At 46.3% G+C, this 23,513-nt stretch overlaps 1 protein-coding gene across 1 annotated transcript; it reads left to right on the plus strand.

The window, feature by feature from the left end:
* Positions 1-22,575, plus strand: LOC121586079 (zinc fingers and homeoboxes protein 2). Its single transcript, XM_041902536.2, has 3 exons — positions 1-394; positions 18,452-21,122; positions 21,905-22,575. Exon 2 carries the CDS (start codon positions 18,623-18,625, stop codon positions 21,110-21,112), a length of 2,490 nt encoding a protein of 829 aa, XP_041758470.1. The 5' UTR covers positions 1-394; positions 18,452-18,622; the 3' UTR covers positions 21,113-21,122; positions 21,905-22,575.
* The last annotated feature ends 938 nt before the right edge of the window (positions 22,576-23,513 follow it).

A 23,513-nucleotide genomic window follows, 5' to 3' on the forward strand; every position in this document is an offset into this window, starting at 1 on the left:
GCAGAGCAGAGGACGTCAACATAGAAGACAACAACAGTTTATTCATATTCAAAGTCGAAAGCAAGGTTCCAGCAACCACTGAATGGCTGTCATTTCCTGGACATTATCCGAGGCTTGATACTGACCAATATTCTAACTTTTCGGAGCGATTACAACAACTCCAGAATGGAAGTGGCCCTGGTATCGTATGCAAATACGTACGCTGACGTAGTTGATCATGTGGTTTTTGGCGTAGATCCCCCTGCGAACGCGAATTTTTTTCGACTGTTGTCTGGCGGATTCAGTCGAATCTGTAGAATAAATCGTCGTATTCGGTTGTTTTCGTCTTGAAAGACACGTTTTGGAGCCCGTTTACTGTTGCCCGGCATCACAGCACATGATACGTGGTGGACAGGTAAGAATCTGCCAAATTGAATATTTATCAGTTTGCATATCGGCGAAAACAAATCCCAAAGTTAAACCTGTAGCCTAGCTATGAAGCTAGCTAGCTAGCAACCCACCACCACTGTTTCTATACACAGACGCCACTACAAATTTTAACTTGGCTAGCCAGTCAACTTTGATTGTCCCGGTGTGGCTACACCTGATTGACGATCTGCGAGTAGTAACAATGTATCCAGTTTCAAGCAATGAAACGGTGTGCCTACAGTCCTCGGGCTTTAGGAAGTTTTGTTTGCTACAATGCTGCGGTAATGTTAGTCGAGATTGTGGGAGAGGACGTCTACTTTTTCCCTATGTAGACATAACCAGCAAAATATGGCCTCCACGCCGACATGGCGTTACGTCGTTGGCGAGGGAAGGGGACATTTGGGGAACATTTTTTCTCTTTCCCATTTGGGTTGTATGCTATGGAATGGTGATTGGAATCATAAGACCAGAACGTTATAAATTGTATTCTAGTTCTGGAGCTTACCAGCAAACTACTTTGATTTCGGGTACCAATGTTGTCTGTCGTATGATGTAGGCAGGCAGCAGGCAGCGGTGACGTTTTCTTGCACGTCCCTACTGCACTGTGGCAACAGTCACAGTGGAATAAAACGCCTCGTTGCAGTACAGCCAGACTACTGGTCGAAGTAGAATACATTGCACATATTGGTGATTTAAGACGGGCTTGGTTCTCAGTATCAAGTTTGTTTCTTGATAAATATCTATGCATATGTAATGAGCCTGAGACAAAAGGCAATATCTTTACAAACTACAGTACTCTGTTGCCCAATGACATCCCCCATATTATCTTCATGTTATTTCCTCATGCTACAGTACATGCTCATAATGTAGCCAAGTCAAGAAACATCTGAAGTAGAGTTATTTAACTGTGGTATTTAGTAGGGGGGTTACAGATTGGTATGATTATGGCACCCAAAAGCCTGAAGAGATGCAGCACTCAACAGGATGACCTGATTTGACTTTTAGCCTAATGCATGTGTCCACTTACACCACTGTAAAACTGTTAAAGGTACAGCACATGTTTTATGTTCACACAGGTGTTCACACCAACAATTGTAGACCTCATCAACCAGGTTACTAGCACAGGAGGTTGGTGGCACCTTAATTGGGGAGAACGGTCTTGTGGTAATGACTAGAGCGGAATCAGTGGAATGATATCAAATACATCAAACACATGGTTTCCAGGTGTTTGATGCTATTCCATTTGCTCCATTCCGGCCATTATTGTGAGCCGTTCTCCCCTCAGCAGCCTCCACTGGATACTATCAATCAAATTCAATCAATCAAATTGATTTATAAAGCCCTTTTTACATCAGCAGATGTCACAAAGTGCCAGACAGAAACCCAGCCTAAAACCCCAAACAGCAAGCAATGCAGATGTAGAAGCACGGTGGCTAGGAAAAACTCCCTAGAAAGGCAGAAACCTAGGAAGAAACCTAGAGAGGAACCAGGCTCTGAAGGGTAGCCAGACCTCTTCTGGCTGTACCGGGTGGAGATTATAAGAGTACATGGCCATTTAAGGCCAAATTATTCTTCAAGATGTTCAAACGTTCATAGATGACCAGCAGGGTCAAATAATAATCACAGTGGTTGTAGAGGGTGCAACAGGTCAGTACCTCAGGAGTAAATGTCAGTTGGCTTTTCATAGCCGAGCATTTAGAGGTCGAGACCAGCAGGTGCGGTAGAGAGGGAGTCGAAAACAGCAGGTCCGGGATAAGGTAGCACGTATATCATCAACATTAGTGACCTGACTAATCCAGTCATGTCACAGTTGTGCAGCGTCTAGGGTGACTACATCAGTTAATTCCTGACTGGTGGAATCTATTCATTCAGATCAAGGCATGGCAGTCATTCTCAAGTTATATGTACACCCTCCTGATGGCGTCATACAAATAATGCGCCGAATACAACAGGTGCAGACATTACAGTGAAACGCTTACTTACAGCCCTTAACCAACAGTGCATTTATTTTTAATTTTAAAAAAAGTAAAATAAAACAACAACAAAAAAGTGTTGAGAAAAAAAGAGCAGAAGTAAAATAACAGTAGGGAGGCTATAACGGAGTAGCAGCAGCGTAAAAAGATGGGGTGGGGGGCAGTGCAAATAGTCCGGGTAGCCATGATTAGCTGTTCAGGAGTCTTATGGCTTGGGGGTAGAAGCTGTTGAGAAGTCTTTTGGACCTAGACTTGGCACTCCGGTACCGCTTGCCGTGCGGTAGCAGAGAGAACAGTCTATGACTAGGGTGGCTGGAGTCTTTGACAATTTTGAGGGCCTTCCTCTGACACCGCCTGGTATAGAGGTCCTGGATGGCAGGAAGCTTGGCCCCAGTGACGTACTGGGCTGTACGCACTACCCTCTGTAGTGCCTTGCGGTCAGGGGCCAAGCAGTTGCCATACCAGGCGGTGAAGCAACCAGTCAGGATGCTCTCGATGGTGCAGCTGTATAATTTTTTTAGGATCTGAGGACCCATGTCAAATCTTTTCAGTCTCCTGAGGGGGAATAGGCTTTGTCGTGCCCTCTTCACGACTGTCTTGGTGTGTTTGGACCATGATAGTTCGTTGGTGATGTGGACACCAAGGAACTTGAAGCTCTCAACCTGTTCCACTACAGCCCTGTCGATGAGAATGGGGGCGTTCTCAGTCCTCTTTTTTTTTCCTGTAGTCCACAATCATCTCCTTTGTCTTGGTCACGTTGAGGGAGAGGTTGTTATCCTGGCACCACATGGCCAGGTCTCTGACCTCCTCCCTATAGGCTGTCTCATTGTTGTCGGTGATCAGGCCTACCACTGTTGTGTCGTCGGCAAACTTAATGATGGTGTTGGAGTCGTGCCTGGCCATGCAATCATGGGTGAACAGGGAGTACAGGAGGGGACTGAGCACGCACCCCTGAGGGGCCCCTGTGTTGAGGATCAGTGTGGCAGATGTGTTGTTACCTACCCTTACCACCTGGGGGCGGCCTGTCAGGAAGTCCAGGATCCAGTTGCAGAGGGAGGTGTTTAGTCCCAGGATCCTTAGCTTAGTGATGAGCTTTGAGGGCACTATGGTGTTGAATGCTGAGCTGTAGTCAATTAATAGCATTCTCACGTAGGTGTTCCTCTTGTCCAGGTGGGGAAAGGGCAGTGTGGAGTGCAATAGAGATTGCATCATCTGTGGATCTGTTGGGGCGGTATGCAAATTGGAGTGGGTCTAGGGTTTCTGGGATAATGGTGTTGATGTGAGCCATGACCAGCCTTTCAAAGCACTTCATGGCTACAGACGTCAGTGCTACGGGTCGGTAGTCATTTAGGCAGGTTATCTTAGTGTCCTTGGGCACGGGGACTATGGTGGTCTGCTTGAAACATGTTGGTATTACAGACTCAGTCAGGGACATGTTGAAAATGTCAGTGAAGACACTTGCCAGTTGGTCAGCACATGCTCGGAGTACACGTCCTGGTAATCCGTCTGGCCCTGCGGCCTTGTGAATGTTGACCTGCTTAAAAGTCTTACTCACTTCGGCTACGGAGAGCATGATCACATAGTCATCCGGAACAGCTGGTGCTCTCATGCATGCTTCAGTGTTGCTTGCCTTGAAGTGAGCATAGAAGTGGTTTAGCTCGTCTGGAAGTCTTGTGTCACTGGGCAGCTCGCGGCTGTGCTTCCCTTTGTAGTCTGTAATAGTTTTCGAGCCCTGCCATATCCGACGAGCGTCAGAGTCGGTGTAGTACGATTCAATCTTAGTCCTGTATTGACTCTTTGCCTGTTTGATGGTTCGTCGGAGGGCATAGCGGGATTTCTTATAAGCGTCCGGGTTAGAGTCCCGCTCCTTGAAAGCGGCAGCTCTACCCTTTAGCTCAGTGTGGATGTTTCCTGTAATCCATGGCTTCTGGTTGGGGTATGTACGTACGGTCACTGTGGGGACGACATCATCGATGCACTTATTGATGAAGCCAGTGACTGATGTGGTGTACTCCTCAATGCTATCTGAAGAATCCCGGAACATGTTCCAGTCTGTGCTAGCAAAACAGTCCTGTAGCTTAGCATCTGCGTCATCTGACCACTTTTTTATTAAACGAGTCACTGGTGCTTCCTGCTTTAGTTTTTGCTTATAAGCAGGAATCAGGAGGATAGAGTTATGGTCAGATTTGCCAAATGGAGGGCGAGGAGAGCTTTGTATGCGTCTCTGTGTGTGGAGTAAAGGTGGTCCAGAGTTTTTTTTTAATCCTCTGGTTGCACATTTAACATGCTGGTAGAAATGAGGTAAAACGGATTTAAGTTTCCCTGCATTAAAGTCCCCGGCCACTAGGAGCGCTGCCTCTGGATGAGCATTTTCCTGTTGACTTATGGCCTTATACAGCTCATTCAGTGCAATCTTAATGCCAGCAGTGGTTTGTGGTGGTAAATAGACAGCTATGAAAAATATAGATGAACACTCTTGGTAAATAGTGTGGTCTACAGCTTATCATAAGATACTCAACCTCAGGCGAGCAAAACCTTGAGACTTCCTTAGTATTTGATTTTGTGCACCAGCTGTTGTTTACAAATATACACAGACCGCCACCCCTTGTCTTACCGGAGTCAGCCGTTCTATCCTGCCGATGTAGCGTATAGCCCGCTAACTGTATGTTGTCCATGTCGTCGTTCAGCCACGACTCAGTGAAACATAAGATATTACAGTTTTTAATGTCCCGTTGGTAGGATAACCGTAATCTTAGGTCATCCCATTTATTCTGAAATGATTGAAGATTGCCTAATAGGATTGATGGGAGAGGCAGTTTACTCGCTCGCCGTCGGATCCTTACAAGGCACCCCGACCTACGTCCACGATATCTCAGTCTCTTCCTCATGAGAATGACGGGGATTTGGGCCTTGTCGGGTGTCTGTAGGATATCCTTCGCGGCCGCCTCGTTGAAGAAAAAATCTTCGTCCAATACGAGGTGAGTAATCGCTGTCCTGATATCCAGAAGCTCTTTTTGGTTATAAGAGACGATGGCAGAAACATTATGTACAAAATAAATTACACATAATAGTACAATTGGTTAGAGGGCTGTAAAACGGCAGCCATCTTCTCCGGCGCCACTATAGAATCTAACAGTCATAGATCACTATTTTTTTTTTTTTTACGATCGACCTGACATTAGAATAGGGCAAGTGACCTTATTAAGTAGTCTAAAGGTTAAACTCCACTTGGTCAACCGAGGTTGTGCTTAGGTTGCTGAAGAAAACGTAGGCCTACATCCATTTGGTCTCCCTCCCTCTCCTCCCCAGTCAGTGTCCTTGGTCTTTTCATGGTCCAGGCAGCCAATGGCTTGATTAAAGATGGCCGCCTGTTCTTTTATGACATGTGGCGCTCACCAAAGCAATATCCTCTGTCAGACACGGGGAGATGTTGTTCCTGCCTCCTCTCTGCTTCTAGACGTTGTGTTGTTAGCTAGGGGACTAAGATTACCCTGGTGATGTCATACCTGCTGTGGGCAGGGCTTCCTGTAAAAGCCCTGTAGTCTGCCTGTGTGCAGCGGCCATAGTCATGATGACTTCATCCAGCATAGAGACAGCCTCGTTGGCCTTGCACTTATTTATTAGGCAGTCAGGCCCCAAAATGTAGTTCATCTCCTCAGTGAGCGGGTTGACGAAGAGTCGAGACTGATAATCACCATATGATTACCCTCTTTTTATGTCTTTGTGTAAAAAAAGGATGGCCCTTTCAACCGGATTGGCCTGCAGCCCTGTCAATCACCCTTCAAGCCTCCACTCATTCCAACCAATCAGGGAGCTTGGACACACTCTAGGGCTCTGCCCCGTCACCTCAAGTCAGCGCATGTTTACATGATATCGAAGAAGAGAATATGCATGTTGTGTAGTGACGTACTCTCACATGCTGTTTCTATCTTGAGGTGTTGTGCGTCCATCGAACACAACCACACAACAATATAAAGAAGTTGAATGGAATCGTCTGTGTGTGCGTGTGATGGTTACCAAGTGTTTAGTATGCGCCTCAACATCATGTTCTGACTGGACAACACTGTAGTGAGCAGAACCTAAGCAATCAGCATAAGTTAATAGCAGGTGAGGACATTCACAGCCGACCACTCAGACGAGCTCTAGCTATCCGTTTTTTCATGGTCCTAGGTCTCGCCTGAGTTAGCTACCAACATTTTTTTCTCTCACTTTGGCAAGGAGTCAAAAAGACTGCATGCAGCAGGTTACGTAATGTTGCATAATAATGTTAGAACTCAATTTCATTCATATGGAGTACGGTGAGAAATCGGCATTGTCCAATCAGAGTAGTAAGAACGAGAGGATCAGAATTCACAGGGTATGAGAGTACAGGAGGAGAGGACGGGGGGCTGTTTTTCCTTTCAGAAAATACATTAGTGTAACACATTCAGCAGAAAATAGCACATGGACATGCATTGCCAAACAACACTACTGCCACCTTCTGGTTTGGAGTATTTTTAAAAGGCTGAGTGGCTGACGACTTAAAGGTTTTTACTGTGTGAACACAAAAAAGATTGAGTGGCGACACCGTTCAGAGGTGCTAAGTACTGTCGGCAGGCAAAAGTTTGACAATCCTACCGGTGTGTCTAAGCTATTACTGTCAGTACATTCAGCTGAAGATAGATGGCTAGGTGAGACGAGCACATTACAGTCAGTACATTCTTCCTAACAGTATTTATCAGCTAAGTCCAGTGCGAGTAAGAAAAGACAAGTGTTTTTAGTTTAGTTTTTTATTTAAAGCTAAATATCCAATAAGCTACGTAGGGATTGGGTCAGTGTTGTGTATTTTTATCTGGAACTAAAAGAAGCTACACTCTTGGAAAGAAAGCTTCACAGAGGAGCAGCAGTGACGGTAAATAGCGTCCTGAAGCCACACAACTCTCACACAGACCGCATGGGTTTCCTAGGTAACGTCTCCCATCTGTTTTCTACTCCACAGTAAATTGGTGTATTCATGTGTGTAATGGGTGGGCTTTCACGTTAGAAGAGCACAGGGAAGGAGAAAGAGAGAAGGAGAGGACAGGGAAAGGGTTATGTGGAGAGAAGTAGAGGTGTGGAGAGAAGTAGAGGAGAGGGTTATGTGGAGAGAAGAAGAGGAGAGGGTTATGTGGAGAGAAGGAGAGGAGAGGGTTATGAGGAGAGGGTTATGTGGAGAGGAGAGGGTTATGTGGAGAGGAGAGGGTTATGTGGAGAGGAGAGGGTTATGTGGAGAGGAGAGGGTTATGTGGAGAGGAGAGGGTTATGTGGAGAGGAAAGGGTTATGTGGAGAGGAGAGGGTTATGTGGAGAGGAGAGGGTTATGTGGAGAGGAGAGGGTTATGTGGAGAGGAGAGGGTTATGTGGAGAGGAGAGGGTTATGTGGAGAGGAGAGGGTTATGTGGAGAGGAGAGGGTTATGTGGAGAGGAGAGGGTTATGTGGAGAGGAGAGGGTTATGTGGAGAGAAGGAGAGGAGAGGGTTATGTGGAGAGAAGGAGAGGAGAGGGTTATGTGGAGAGAAGGAGAGGAGAGGGTTATGTGGAGAGGAGAGGGTTGTGTGGAGAGAAGGAGAGGAGAGGAGGGGGTTGTGTGGAGAGAAGGAGAGGAGAGGAGGGGGTTGTGTGGAGAGAAGGAGAGGAGAGGAGGGGGTTGTGTGGAGAGGAGGAGAGGAGGGGGTTGTGTGGAGAGAAGGAGAGGAGGGGGTTGTGTGGAGAGAAGGAGAGGAGAGGGTTGTGTGGAGAGAAGGAGAGGAGAAGGAGAGGGGAGGGTTATGTGGAGAGAAGGAGATGAGAGGAGAGGGTTATGTGGAGAGAAGGAGAGGAGTGGAGAGGAGAGGGTTGTGTGGAGAGAAGGAGAGGAGAGGGTTGTGTGGAGAGAAGAAGAGGAGAGGGTTGTGTGGGAGGAGAGGAGAGGGTTCTGTGGAGAGAAGTAGAGGAGAGGAGGGGGTTGTGTGGAGAGGAGGAGAGGAGGGGGTTGTGTGGAGAGAAGGAGAGGAGAGGAGGGGGGTTGTGTGGAGAGGAGGAGAGGAGGGGGTTGTGTGGAGAGGAGGAGAGGAGGGGGTTGTGTGGAGAGGAGGAGAGGAGGGGGTTGTGTGGAGAGAAGGAGAGGAGGGGGTTGTGTGGAGAGAAGGAGAGGAGAGGGTTGTGTGGAGAGAAGGAGAGGAGAAGGAGAGGGGAGGGTTATGTGGAGAGAAGGAGAGGAGAGGGTTATAAGGAGAGGGTTATGTGGAGAGAAGGAGAGGAGAGGGTTATGTGGAGAGAAGGAGAGGAGAGGGTTATGTGGAGAGAAGGAGAGGAGAGGGTTGTGTGGAGAGAAGGAGAGGAGAGGAGGGGGTTGTGTGGAGAGGAGGAGAGGAGAGGAGGGGGGTTGTGTGGAGAGGAGAGGAGAGGAGGGGGTTGTGTGGAGAGGAGGAGAGGAGGGGGTTGTGTGGAGAGGAGGAGAGGAGGGGGTTGTGTGGAGAGAAGGAGAGGAGGGGGGGTTGTGTGGAGAGAAGGAGAGGAGAGGGTTGTGTGGAGAGAAGGAGAGGAGAAGGAGATGAGAGGAGAGGGTTATGTGGAGAGAAGGAGAGGAGTGGAGAGGAGAGGGTTGTGTGGAGAGGAGAGGGTTGTGTGGAGAGAAGGAGAGGAGAGGGTTGTGTGGAGAGAAGGAGAGGAGAGGGTTGTGTGGAAGAGGAGGAGAGGAGAGGGTTCTGTGGAGAGAAGTAGAGGAGAGGAGATGGTTGTGTGGAAGAGGAGGAGAGGGTTGTGTGGAAGAGGAGGAGAGGAGAGGGTTGTGTGGAGAGAAGGGGAGAGGGTTATGTGGAGAGAAGAGGAGAGAGTTGTGTGGAGAGAAGAGGAGAGGGTTATGTGGAGAGAAGAGGAGAGGGTTGTGTGGAGAGAAGTAGAGGAGAGGAGATGGTTGTGAGGAGAGGGTTGTGTGGAGAGGACATAAGAGGACGGAAGGTTCAGAGAAGAAGACAAGAGAAGGAAAGAAGTGCAGAGTATGTGAAGGCAAGGAGAGAGCATAAGAGGAGAGGACGAATCAGAATCTACGTTTATTGGTTGGTACACAGATTTACAGATGTTGTCACAGGTGCAGCGAAATGCTGGAGGAAGGAAGAGATATAATAAAGGGAGACACTCCCCCCAGCTGAGCTCTGGCTGCAGAACCCACACCACAGGAGGCAGTGGGCCCAGACACTCCCCCCAGCTGAGCTCTGGCAGCAGAACCCCACACCACAGGAGGCAGTGGGCCCAGACACTCCCCCCAGCTGAGCTCTGGCTGCAGAACCCCACACCACAGGAGGCAGTGGGCCCAGACACTCCCCCCAGCTGAGCTCTGGCTGCAGAACCCCACACCACAGGAGGCAGTGGGCCCAGACACTCCCCCCAGCTGAGCTCTGGCTGCAGAACCCACACCACAGGAGGCAGTGGGCCCAGACACTCCCCCCAGCTGAGCTCTGGCTGCAGAACCCACACCACAGGAGGCAGTGGGCCCAGACACTCCCCCCAGCTGAGCTCTGGCTGCAGAACCCCACACCACAGGAGTGGGCCCAGACACTCCCCCCAGCTCTGACCCAGTCACATGTCTCCAGCCTGACCAGCAGGTCACCCCTGCTGCAGCAGAGGCTGTCTCTGATATGTGGACATCCAGTAACACCAGTCAAGCTTGGTTGACACTACAGTAGATTGAATAACTGTATGTCGCTGATATAGGCTAGAGGACATACTCTGGATGTAAAGATGGTTCATGAGAGAAACACTACTAGGTAACCTTGTGTTCAATGCCACAACAGAAATACCCTACTTATTCTATTGCAACCTTCTTTATCGCAACATGTTAAATTCAATTGCAGATTGCACCGGTGGAATAAGAACTTAATGTTCCAAAACTTGGTTCTCTGATGTGTTTGATCTCAGTAGTGAAGAAGCCGCTTTTAAAAGATGACCCTGGCCCAAATATGCAGTCTAACCCATTCCATCAGTATTTCAAAACTGTCTGGGACGGCAGCCATCAGATCTGGGTTCAAATACTATTTTAAATCTTTCAAATACTATTTTAAATCTTTCAAATACTATTTTAAATCTTTCAAATACGTTGAGCGTTTGCTCGAGCCTGCCTGGAGTGCCTGATGGGCAGGGTTTTTTACTTTCACAACTATTCTACTTCCATTGTGCCAGGCAAGCTAAATCAAGCCCAGATAAAGTATTTGAAATTATTTAAAATAATATTTGGCAGCCATGGAAGAGGAAGGTCTTTCTCTGCCTGGCTGGTTTTGGTTTCTTTCCGTTTGAAAAGCCATATGTAGCACAGGGTTAGGAGGTACCTTAGGGCTGACTGCTACAGATGGCTTCACCAGATACCACCCTGCCAGGACTGACAGACACTCATGTCCACATAGTTCCTCATGTCAAGTCTCTGGTTTCTGCTAGAACTGTCTGTGAGTGCCCTGAGTGGGAGGGGAAAACTAGCTATCATTGGCAGAGAGGTTTGGAACTCTCTTTCTTATTGGTCTATTAACTAATTTACCAAAACTCAAGCCCAGCAAAACAGGCAGACATTTCAGGCAGTCTTTTCAAACAGCTCGTACACTAAAAGGGACTTAATAATAATAATTTTCACTATTTCACTGTAATATTCCAACCTCATAGTGTGGATAGATATACAGTACCAGTCAAAAGTTTGGACACCTACTCATTCCAGGGTTTTTCTTTATTTGTACTATTTTCTACATTGTAGAATAATAGTGAAGACATCAAAACTATGAAATAAAACATGGAATCATTTAGCAACCAAAAAAGTGTTAAACAAATAAAAATATATTTTGTATTTGAGATTCTTCAAATAGCCACCCTTTGCCTTGATGACAGCTTTGCACACTCTTGGCATTTTCCAACGGTCTTGAAGGAGTTCCCACATATGCTGAGCACTTGTTGGCTGCTTTTCCTTCACTCTGTGGCCTGACTCATCCCAAGCCATCTCAATTGGGTTGAGGTCAGGTGATTGTGGAGGTCAGGTCATCTGATGCAGCACTCCATCACTCTCCTTCTTGGTAAAATAGCCCTTACACAGCCTGGAAATGTGTTTTGGGTCATTGTCCTGTTGAAAAACAAATGATAGTCCTACTAAGCGCAAACCAGATGGGATGGCGTATCGCTACAGGAATGCTGTGGTAGCCATGCTGGTTAAGTGTGCCTTGAATCCTAAATAAATCACCAACAGTGTCACCAGCAAAGCACCATCACACCACCACCTCCATGCTTCACGGTGGGAACCACACATGCGGAGATCATCTGTTCACCTACTCTGCGTCTCACAAAGACACGGCGGTTGGAACCAAAAATCTCAAATTTGGACTCATCAGACCAAAGGACAGATTTCCACCGGTCTAATGTCCATTGCTCGTGTTTCTTGGCCCAAGGAAGTGTCTTCTTCTTATTGGTGTCCTTTTAGTAGTGGTTTCTTTGCAGCAATTTGACCATGAAGGACTGATTTCACGCAGTCTCCTCTGAACAGTTGATGTTGCGATGTGTCTGTTACTTGAACTCTGTGAAGCATTTATTTGGGCTGCAATCTGAGGTGCAGTTAACTCTAATGAACTTATCCTCTGCAGCAGAGGTAACTCTGGTCTTCCTTTCCTGTGGCGGTCCTCATGAGAGCCAGTTTCATCATAGCGCTTGATGGTTTTTGTGACTGCACTTGAAGAAACGTTCAAAGTTCTTGGCATTTTCCGGATTGACTAACCTTCATGTCTTAAAGTAATGATGGACTGTCGTTTCTCTTTGCTTTCTCTCTTGCCATAATATGGACTTGGTCTTTTACAAAATAGGGCTATCTTCTGTATACCACCCCTACCTTGTCACAACACAACTGATTGGCTCAAACGCATTATGAAGGAAAGATATTCCACAAATTTACCTTTAAAAAGGCACACCTGTTCATTGAAATGCATTCCAGGTGACTACCTCATGAAGCTGGTTGAGAGAATGCCAAGAGTGTGCAAAGCTGTCATCAAGGCAAAGGGTGGCTAATTTGAAGAATCTCAAATATAAAATATATTTTGATTTGTTTAACACTTTTTTGGTTACTACTTGATTCCATATGTTATTTCATAGTGTTGATGTCTTCACTATTATTCTACAATGTAGAAAATAGTACAAATAAAGAAAAACCCTGGAATGAGTAGGTGTGTCCATGAGAGAGAGAGAAATGTTATGAACTGACTTGTTGAAAACGTGGCATCCTATGACGGTGCCACGTTGAAAGTCACTGAGCTCTTCAGTAAGGCCATTCATGTTTGTCTATGGAGAATTTGGCGGTATGTCCAACCGGCCTCACAACCGCATACCACGTGTAGCCACACCATCCCAGGACCTCCACATCCGGCTTCTTCACCTGCGGGATCTTCTGAGACCAGCCACCCAGACAGCTGATGAAACTGGGTTTACACAACCAAAGAATTTCTGCACAAACTGTCAGAAACAGTCTCAGGGAAGCTCATCTGCGTGCTCGTCATCCTCACCAGGGTCTTCACCTGACTGCAGTTCAGCGTCGTAACTGACTTCAATGAGCAACTGCTCACCTTCGATGGCCACTGGCACGCTGGAGAAGTGTGCTCTTCACGGCTGAATCCCTGTTTCAACTGTACCAGGCAGATGGCAGACAGCGTGTATGTGTCATGTGGGCGAGCGGTTTGCTGATGTCAACGTTGTGAACAGAATCTGTACACAATTCCTGGAAGCTGAAAATTCCATGGCCTGCATACTCACCAGACATGTCACCCATTGAGCATGTTTGGGATGCTCAGAATCGACGTGTACAACAGCGTGTTCCAGTTCCCGCCAATATCCAGCACCTTCGCACAGCCATTGAAGAGGAGTGGGACAACATTCCACAGGCCACAATCAACAGCCTGATCAACTCTATGCGAAGAAGATGTCGCGCCGCATGAGTCAAATGGTGGTCACACCAGATACTTACTGGTTTTCTGATCCACGCCCCTACCTTAAAAAAAAGAAAGGCATCTGTAACCAACAGATGCATATCTGTATTCCCAGTCATGTGAAATCCATAGATTAGGGTCTAATGAATTTATTTCAATTTACCTATTTCCTCATATGAACAAGTTAGTCTTGTTGTATGTTTTTTTTTTTATATTTATGTTCAGTGTATAAATATGTTGCGCACAAGAGGACAGTGTTCAAGAAAGCATGGTCATTCTTGGGGTTAGACTGGAATGGACATGGTTTGATAACTGTCAAAGTATTTCTTGACTGGAAGAGTTCATGCTTCCCTCAGCTTGTCAGCAGAACAGCTGCTAACAGCTGGTAAGATATTAGGCTTCCTTTTCTAAACCAAATACTTAACCCATATCTCCTCATGCTGTCTATATTCACAGTGAATACCTGGCTCAGTTTTGTAGTAGCCTAGGTCTTTACAGTACAAGTGGAAAGTACTATGCAATGTCTATGCTATGTTCCACTTGGGCAAAGTATAGATTCAATTGACCCCTACCTGGATTCCACCAGTTGAATACAAGACTGTCTTGTGGACCCCCTCCAACTTGATGTTTATACAGTATAATTGAAAGGGTTGATGTTTCATCAAAGTTGGTTGGGCCAAAAGTAGTCATGCAGAACGTTCTCTCTCTGGTGGAGTGGAGAGAGTAAATCCCTCCACCTGCTGTTAGCCTGTTTCCATGGTAACCTGGCCGCTAGTCCAGTCCAGACTCCATACAGAGTTTGACTGCTATATTTAAAGACATGGTGGGACCTAACCAGTAACTTGGACTATTTCATTGCCCGAATCAGAATCGATGTGATGGTGGACTTACTGGACTCACCCCAGATATGATGAAGAGTTGCTGGACTCACCCCAGATATGATGAAGAGTTGCTGGACTCACCCCAGATATGATGAAGAGTTGCTCCAGTCCAGTAGTAGCCTAGTAAGGCTTAAACATTGTGGTTTTAAGACTGTTATTTTTACAATTCTAATACAGAGAAGGGTTTATTTATCTGCTCCAGGCTTGCAGTGCACAACTCAAAATTCGTTGTTGTACCAATTCAGTTATTATTTTGCAGCTTTGCAAAATAACCTAAATAGAATGTTAAGTAAAGTGATTGGCTGTTTCCATGCAGAGCTACAGTGTTTTAATACTGCGATGTTCCCAATTTCAGCCCCCTGCTGGGGGATGCAGTATTAGCAGAGCTCTCTCTCTCTCTCTCTCTCTCTCTCTCTCTCTCTCTCTCTCTCTCTCTCTCTCTCTCTCTCTCTCTCTCTCTGTCTCTGTCTCTGTCTCTGTCTCTGTCTCTGTCTCTGTCTCTGTCTCTGTCTCTGTCTCTGTCTCTGTCTCTGTCTCTGTCTCTGTCTCTCTCTCTCTCTCTCTCTCTCTCTCTCTCTCTCTCTCTCTCTCTCTCTCTCTCTCTCTCTCTCTCTCTCTCTGTCTCTCTCTCTCTCTCTCTCTCTCTCTGTCTCTGTCTCGTCTCTCTCTCTCTCTCTCTCTCTCTCTCTCTCTCTCTCTCTCTCTCTCTCTCTCTCTCTCTCTCTCTCTCTCTCTCTCTCTCTCTCTCTCTCTCTCTCTCTCTCTCTCTGCAGGTCTGTTCAGAACGCCGCAATGTTTCACAACGTTCAGATAGAAATGCATTGTGTAGAACAGACATAATTCGCTGTCTGGTAGAATAGAGAATCAACTCACTTCTACTTATTGCATTTCTGTTGGTTGCAACGTTCTGAACGCTTCACCTCACTGAATACAGTAGACCTCTGATCTGTGGAACAGTGAGGCAGTCTGGGTGGAATGCCAATCTCTTCCTGTCCACTCTGTTATCCTAGCAACAGCAGTCTGTGCCTTGTCCCCTCCCCACATCCAATATGACATGTGTTTCTGTCACGTTAGATGATGAAGGCTGCTCTGAAAGTGTCTTGGCACTCAGCAGGTGGATCCATTCTACTCTACAGTATGTCATTATTTACCAACTCTCAGTTTAGATACCGTAGTCTTGTTGTCATGGCAGATATGGCAGGGCTGTAGTACTGTAGTGATGGGCTCTGATTGGCCTGATAGAAAGTTCCTTTGACACAAACACACACACTGTCTCAGACTCGGCAGCTTCACTCTTCTAGGGATTCATTGACCTGCTACTGCTATTCCTCGACACACAGCAGGTTGATACATTGCAGACTGCAGTCACCAGTTCTGAGCTTTGTTGTTATTGTGTCAGATGGAATGACGTTAGGGATCTGATGAGAGGGAGTCATCCTACAGATATTTCATGTTCTGTAACTGATGTTGACATCTGTGGTAGCCTAATCGTCAGGAATAATTAATGACGTGAATGAGCCTGTTGTTAATGTATGTTATGTTCTTCTGTTGAAAGCAAATAATGAAAGGCAGTGAATACAGTAGGGTAGGGCACTGTTGTCCAGCAGTGAGTCACCACAGCAGTGTCCATTGGGGGAGTTACTTTGGTATGTGCTGGCCCGGGGGTTAGTGAGTCAGTCAGCCAGCCAGTCAGAGACAGTGAGCTGAGGACATGATATGAGACACAAAGCGTCGGCCGGGACCTCATGCAAGTTTAATTTGGCTCCAGTATAGCGGCATGCTCCGCTCCACTCCACCCAGACTGACATACCACAGCAGTACAGGGACAAGACGCCCAGCCTGACACGCCACAGCAGTACAGGGACATGACACCCAGCCTGACACGCCACAGCAGTACAGGGACATGACACCCAGCCTGACACACCACAGCAGTACAGTCCTGAACGGAGAGGAGAGGAGAGCGTCGGTCTGCTAGCAGGACTCATTAGGCACGCAACAGAAAACATTTTGAAACAGACCATTAGTGTTTCTCAATGGACAAGTCGAGGTAGTCCCTCTCTCTGTTTCAGTCCATTTTCTGAACACGACCCAGGTCTGGCAGACAGACAGGCTCTTAGCAATGGCCCCTCAGTCCGCCTGACTCCACACTGCAGCCGTTCTGGCTCCATGTCTCCTCCAGAGTAATTAATATCTGCGAGGTGGGTTTAATACACTGTAGCAGTAGCATCAGCAGCAATGCAACGAGGGAAAGTCAATGTCCGGACCGTGGTTGTCATAACTACCTCATGGAAATTAGGCTCTTTTTTAATAATGCAGATGCACCTCTAATGCTTGTTATGGAAATACCCCAAGTGACAATCCAATGAGTGCCTGAGTTGATGACGGCAGTCATTGGGATTTGTATTTGACATTTCACAGTGCTGATGTAGCTAGTCATCAATGTTCTACTTTGAACATCTCTTACCAGAGCACTGACCACCAGACGAACAGCATGAAACATGGATTTTCTGTGTTTTTAAACAGTAGGCTGTAACAGTTGTTCCTGAAATAAAACATGTTCGTTCAAATCCCAAGCACAACTGGGTCTTAGTCACCGTCATGAAGAAAATGGGTTTACCACAGCAAAGCAATCTTTAAAGAGAGGCAGTTAATGAAAGGTGATATTTGATAGCTTTCTCCTGATTTTAGTGAACTGATAAATGATCAGAGGTCAGGCAGTCTACTGTGAAAACAGATTTGTATCTTCATTTTGGAGCCAAAAGCTACATTGTTCACCATTCATAACACAAAGCCTACTCTTCTATTAAAAGGCCTCCTAACATCACTTACCTGCTGTCCTTTCCAGAAGATTATCTCAGTTCAGTCACTGCTGGAAATCGGAAGACATCAGCCCTTAGACTTTGGTTCTGCAATAGAACACTTTTATATGATGTTTGTCATTAAAAAAAAACATTCTCTCTTTCAGTTTTGTTGCATGGAAATGTGATCTAGTAATGCATGAGGCAACTAGAATATCAATTACTTCTTTCACTCTCTCTTGGATTAGCTCCTCTATCGCTTCATTAAAAATAAAACCGCTCAGGGAAATTAAATACATGTACTCCGAACCGGAGTGGCGCAGTGGTCTAAGGCACTGCATCGCAGTGCTAGCTGTGCCACTAGAGATCCTGGTTCGAATCCAGGCTCTGTCGTAGTCGGCCGCGACCGGGAGACCCATGTGGCGGCGCACAATTGGCCCAGCGTCGTCCAGGGTAGGGGAGGGAATGGCCGGCAGGGATGTAGCTCAGTTGGTAGAGCATGGCGTTTGCAACGCCAGGGTTCGATTCCCACGGGGGGCCAGTATGAAAAAAATACTCGCTCTGGATAAGAGCGTCTGCTAAATGACTAAAATGTAAATGTATTATATTGCATGCTTAAGGCTTCTCTTACCTTGGAGCCGATTTATGTTTTGGGGGGTTGTCAGATTTAGCTACGGTACATGTTGCACCAAAATAGAGGTGTTGGCTTTGGATGTATGTACCACTGGCTTTTGGCCTTTAAAGATGCACTACGTGGAAATCGCTCTGCTATTTCCTGGATGCTAAAATTCTAATAGTTCGCTTAATTTCAGTTTATGTGACAAATCAAGCAAGTATAGTGTAGAGAATCATTGTACCATCTAAACTGCTGTGAAATATATTTTCCATAACCAAAAATATTGTATTTTCAGCTGTTCGATACTGGTGTACAAATCCGAAAGTAAAAGACTCAAAAACGAAACCTAAGAACGGGAAACATAGACAGCGCACACAGAAAAGGTCTACTTGCTTTCAATGAGTGACAGATCTATAACACATATTTCTGTGAATTTGGTTGGGTCGGCCAAAAAAGTTACATATTGCAGCTTTAAGAGAGAGATTGGCATATATAATGGCAATATAATCTGCTACTAGGGTTGACAGGATTGGAAGCAGTTTTGGGTTTCCAGGATTACCGTCATTGAGTTTGAAATGCTTATTTTGTCACAGAAGGGACAAGCTAGGCCCTGTGACAGAGGGATGAAGAACAATGACTCTGAATACGGACAATGGTTTAGGGACATATTTTCATTGCAGAGTTAGGCCTATTACCATGGCCATTTATGTTAAGTAGAAAAGAGGAAGAAAATTATGCTGACTATTGAACCGGCGGTATATGATTTTTATATTGTCTGTTTCAGGTTATTGCAGGAATTACCTTGTTTCTCTAATTTCTCCTCTCTCTCTCTCCCCCAGATTGGGTGATCTGGGATGAAGTCTCATGAATTCCCTCATTGGAGCTGACATTAACAGTCAGCAGGAACAACAAGTGCATATTCTTCACAAGACAGAAACATCCCCTCCTCACCCCCGCTGTCATTTCCCCTACAACGTCCGTCTAACAGTCCAAGGTGACCTACGCATTCAATGGCCGGCCGAAGGAAGACCACAACCCCTTGTAGAGCTGATGCTTCTGTTAGAGCTGATTACATGATGGGGCAGGAGGATCCAGGTGAGATGGAGGTATCGGCGAACGACAAAAGCACAGTGGTGAATGGATCCACAGAGATGCTTCCTGGAGAGGACTGGAGCTCTGGGACAGGGCCTAGTGGTTCACGCCAGGAGTCGCCGGTCCCTGAGAAACCTAATGCGGTGGATTCAAGGCCACAGAGGAAGCAGCAGGGAGGCTACGAATGCAAGTACTGTCCGTTCTCTACGCAGAACCTGAATGAATTCAAGGAGCACGTGGACTCCAATCACCCCAATGTCATTCTCAACCCGCTCTACCTGTGTGCCGTGTGTAGCTTCAACACAAAGAAGTTTGACACCTTGACAGAGCACAACGAGAGGTGTCATCCAGGGGAGAGCAACTTTAAGTTCAAGAGAATCAAACTGAACAATCAGACCATCCTAGAGCAGTCGATAGAAGGAGCAAGCAACGCCGTCGTCTGTGATTCAACCAACGGCATTCTTACTGGAGAAGATTTCGCCACTTTCCCCCTGTGCAAATCTACGACGGTGAAGATTAGTAAGCCAAAAATAGACAACAAACGGTTATTGACAGAAAGTCAATCGGACAGACTCAACCCCGAGCTCCACAAAAAGCAGATCGCCGCCGTGAATATGAACGGGACCGTGATCATCCCAGAAGCGACCCTAAAAGATGGCGTCTCACATATCATGCCTTCTCTTCAGCGCCCGCCAAACTACAACTTAGTACCAAAAATCGCTGTCCCTTTGAACACCTCCAAGTACAACCCTTCACTGGACAATAACCTGACACTCATCACATCCTTCACCAAGTTCCCGTACCCGACCCAAGCGGAGCTCTCCTGGCTTACCGCTGCCTCGAAGCACCCCGAGGAACAGATCAAGGTGTGGTTCACCCTCCAGAGACTGAAACAAGGCATCAGCTGGTCCCCTGAAGAGGTGGAAGAAGCTCGGAAGAAGATGTTCAACGGTACCATCCAGTCAGTCCCACAGACCACTTTCACCGTGCTGAGCGGTGCCCAGCTGGCCCAGTCCACCAAAGGACAACAGTCCCTAGTTCAATCCGTCCCCTTCAACCTCCTGGGACAGACCAGTTATGTGTTGACGCCGGTTACAAACGGCTCAGCTGTCAGTTGTTCTCCCATCACGCTAACCATGGCAAACCAGGTGGTGCAGTCTGTCAAGCGACCCTTGGCAGCTCCAGTAGTGGCCGCTTCAGAGATCAAACGTCCCTCCATAATCCAGACGATTCAGGCACCTACACTTAGACTGGTGGCTTCGCCTAAACCCAGCTTCACGTCAGACTCTAATAAAACCCCGGACCAGATTGTGGTGCTGAAAGCTAGTTACACCCAGTGCCAGTTCCCTGAAGAGGAGGAAGTGTACCGTCTCATTGAGTCCACCGGCCTCTCTAGAGGAGAAATCAAGAAGTGGTTCAGTGAGCAAAGACTCCTCAATTACAAGGTGGCGCCACAGGTGATCAAGATTGAGCCCCAGGCATTGAAAGACAGTCAGCCCAAAAAGGCTGTCCCCACCCAGTTTCCTCTCCTGGAGAGGCTCAAAGGCAAATCCTCTGAGCAGCTCAAGATGCTAGAGGAGAGTTTTCAGAGGACCAGCTCCCCCACTGAAATTGACGTCGACAACCTCGTTGTGGACACAAGGCTCTCCAAGACTGAGATCGACTGCTGGTTCTCAGAGCGCAGAGCGCTGCGGGACAACTTGGAGCAAGCCCTGGCAAACTCCCTGGGTCCTAAGAGCCTTGAGGAGCAACGAGGGATACTGAATAGTGTTTACGAGCAGGACAGCAAAGTCCGGTGCTCACCTCTTCCCATTGTCACCACTTCCACCAGTCCTGAGCCCATCGACAGCAAATCCCTGGGGCTTCTCAAAGAGGTGTTCACCCAGACCCAGTGGCCGTCACCAGAAGAGTACAGCCAGCTGGAGGGCCAGACAGGTTTGTCTCGCACAGAGATTGTCCGCTGGTTCAAGGAAAACCGATCCGCCCTGACGAATGGAACATTGGACTGGATGGAACCGTTTCAGAAAGTCAACGGCAAAGCAGGACCGAATGGTCAGAGCTCGTCGACGTCAGCGATCCCAGAACGACCTCCAAGCAGCATTCTCGAGCAGCACTTCACAGAAGCCAAGACGACACTGCTTTCAGCAGAAGATGCAGAGAAGCTTCCATTGCAGTCGAAACTCATCAACCAGGACATAGTCCAGTGGTTTACCAGCAAGCTGGGCCAGAGTATGACGGACATCAGCAGGGGCAGGGACCAACATGGACAGGCCAGCGTGGACAGAAGCAGATGGGTGAAGGTGACCATGGCTGTAGGGGACGAGACTAAAGGTGCTTTGGAGAACCAGAAGATGGGATCCGAGGCAGAGGTGCTGATGGGAGACCAACCTGGTCGGGTGACTGGATGAAAAGAACATGGTGAGTAGCCTATGATAAGCTACTGTACTGCAGGTTTATAATTCCTTTGAGAGTAGCCTATGATAAACAACTGTACTGCAGGTTTATAATTCCTTTGAGAGTAGCCTATGATAAGCTACTGTACTGCAGGTTTATAATTCCTTTGAGAGTAGCCTATGATAAACAACTGTACTGCAAGTTTATAACTCCTTTGAGAGTAGCCTATGATAAACAACTGTACTGCAGGTTTATAATTCCTTTGAGAGTAGCCTATGATAAACAACTGTACTGCAAGTTTATAACTCCTTTGAGTAGCCTATGATAAACAACTGTACTGCAGGTTTATAACTCCTTTGAGAGTAGCCTATGATAAACAACTGTACTGCAGGTTTATAATTCCTTTCAGAATGACGTATTTCAGTGTTAATGATTTTCGTCTTGATGCCTGTAAGTAACTCAGTCAAAAGATACGTCCGAGATGAAGGGAAATTGGTTATGTAGTAGTGTGATGGTTTTCCCTTTAACAGAGCGATGGCAACCATCTAGCAGCTGTGACTTATAACCACCCGGATGCCTGTAATTTAGCCTTCAGAAAAACATCTACTGGGATTACACATGTAGTTATCACTGGGGCTTTTTTCCCTGGTGAACAGAAAAGTACCTCTGATAACCTGCTGTATTGGTCTGTTAATTGCTAATTAAAAGCTGCAGAATGACAGGTTAATATATGTGAAGTTGACGACAAATGGTTTTGTCAGCCATTTGTATAACAAGTCTGTGTTTTGACATTTACTTTGTTTCAGAGGACAACATTAGAGGATGCTGAGTTTCTCAAACAGAAGATTCTCAAGATTGTTGAATCTGGAACCAATGATTTCCTACCTGGCCTATAACATCAGGGGCACAGTGGACGGTAGAGTCCACTCAGAACACTGACTGGCAAGACCATTGAGTGCCAAAGCTGGACTTGATACATTTATTGTTATTATTACACTTATTAAAAAGGGCCTTGTAAATATTTTTCTGTATTGCAAAAGCTTTGTAAACATTTTCGGGGTTGATGGTTTTTACATTTATAACAGGAGTCCCCCAATAACCTCTATTAGAACAATGTTTTCGTTTTTATGACTATGATGGTAATTGTAAACCAATTCATCAGTTGGTAATTTTGTTTTAAAAAACAACAAAACATTTAAAGTGACTAGCAGCTGGTCATAGATGGCACTTATTTCACGTGGACAGACAAGTAACACTTCTGATCTGATAACCAGTGAGTTCATCCATTGGACTAGAATCACCTAGCCTGGGTACCAAATGTTTGGCATATGACAAGGAGTGGATTGATAGCACAAACAGGTCTGCTACCCAGGCTAAGAATCACCTACTACATTACAATAACAGTTCCCTCTCTCATGCTAAACACTACCGTTGCCTGAGAATACAGTCAGCCACGGAATGGACATGAATAAAAACACTAGAAAATGCACTGTACAAGTTTTTGTAGTTCAGTCTCATTTTTGAATTGTTGCATCAGTAACTGGTCTTTTCTCGTGTTGGCTTTCTAGATATCCTAGGTGTTAGGCTCCATTTCAATGGCAGATTTGCGACTGCTCGCTCATTGAGTTTTTCATGCTTCTGCTATTAGTGAGTCATGTTCATACATGTATCTGGAATACTGTGCTTCTACCAAGAGTCTCTTTGCTTGCTCTTTTTTAAAATCAGTCTGCTGTAACTCAATAAAACACAACCAAGTGAAAGCTGTCTCTTGGTCCCTTGTGCACTGGTCACTACTCAGAGATACTTAACCCTAAGGGCCCAGGGCTGAGGTTCTACTAAGCTAACATACAGAATTGCTTTTAGATGGTCATGCCAAGGATCATTTAGCTATTTGATTTGGAATTTTAGGACACCTGTATGTATAAAATAAAAAAAACTAATCAAAAGGAGGTATGTTTTAAAGTGTCTGCCCTATATCTGAGACATAAGAAAGTTCAGGGGGGAAAAATCTCATTTTACCGTGGAACGACCCGTATACCTTTGACTTGGAAATACCCTATTCACTTCCATTCATTTTTCGGCCTGGTACCGGGTTACCTTCAAACGAGTACCGTGACACTTGTGGAGGTCGTAGAGCAAAATGGAGAACACCATTGTGTTCGTGAGTCATCTTTCCATAGGCTGGTCATATCTTGTAGGCCAAACTGTTCGGACACTAGACATTTGTAAGAATACTGATTTTCGGTATGTCTCCTGGTCTGACAAACGCTGCTGTAGCTCTGCCACCTTCCACAGCAGATGCGCTGGATTGAGAACTGGCCCATGCAAAAAAACATCTAGCTTAAACAGACTTTTGGTATTATGCTGATCAGATTGAGCAGGCGCGTCAATCAACTCTAGGGGAAACGCACACAC

The sequence above is a fragment of the Coregonus clupeaformis genome, chromosome 17 (genome assembly GCF_020615455.1).
Source record: "Coregonus clupeaformis isolate EN_2021a chromosome 17, ASM2061545v1, whole genome shotgun sequence".
In the NCBI taxonomy this organism is placed as follows: domain Eukaryota; kingdom Metazoa; phylum Chordata; class Actinopteri; order Salmoniformes; family Salmonidae; genus Coregonus; species Coregonus clupeaformis.

Coding starts and splice junctions, on each gene's coding strand:
- LOC121586079 (XM_041902536.2), top strand. CDS start 18,623: ATGGCCGGCCGAAGGAAGACCACAACCCCTTGTAGAGCTGATGCTTCT.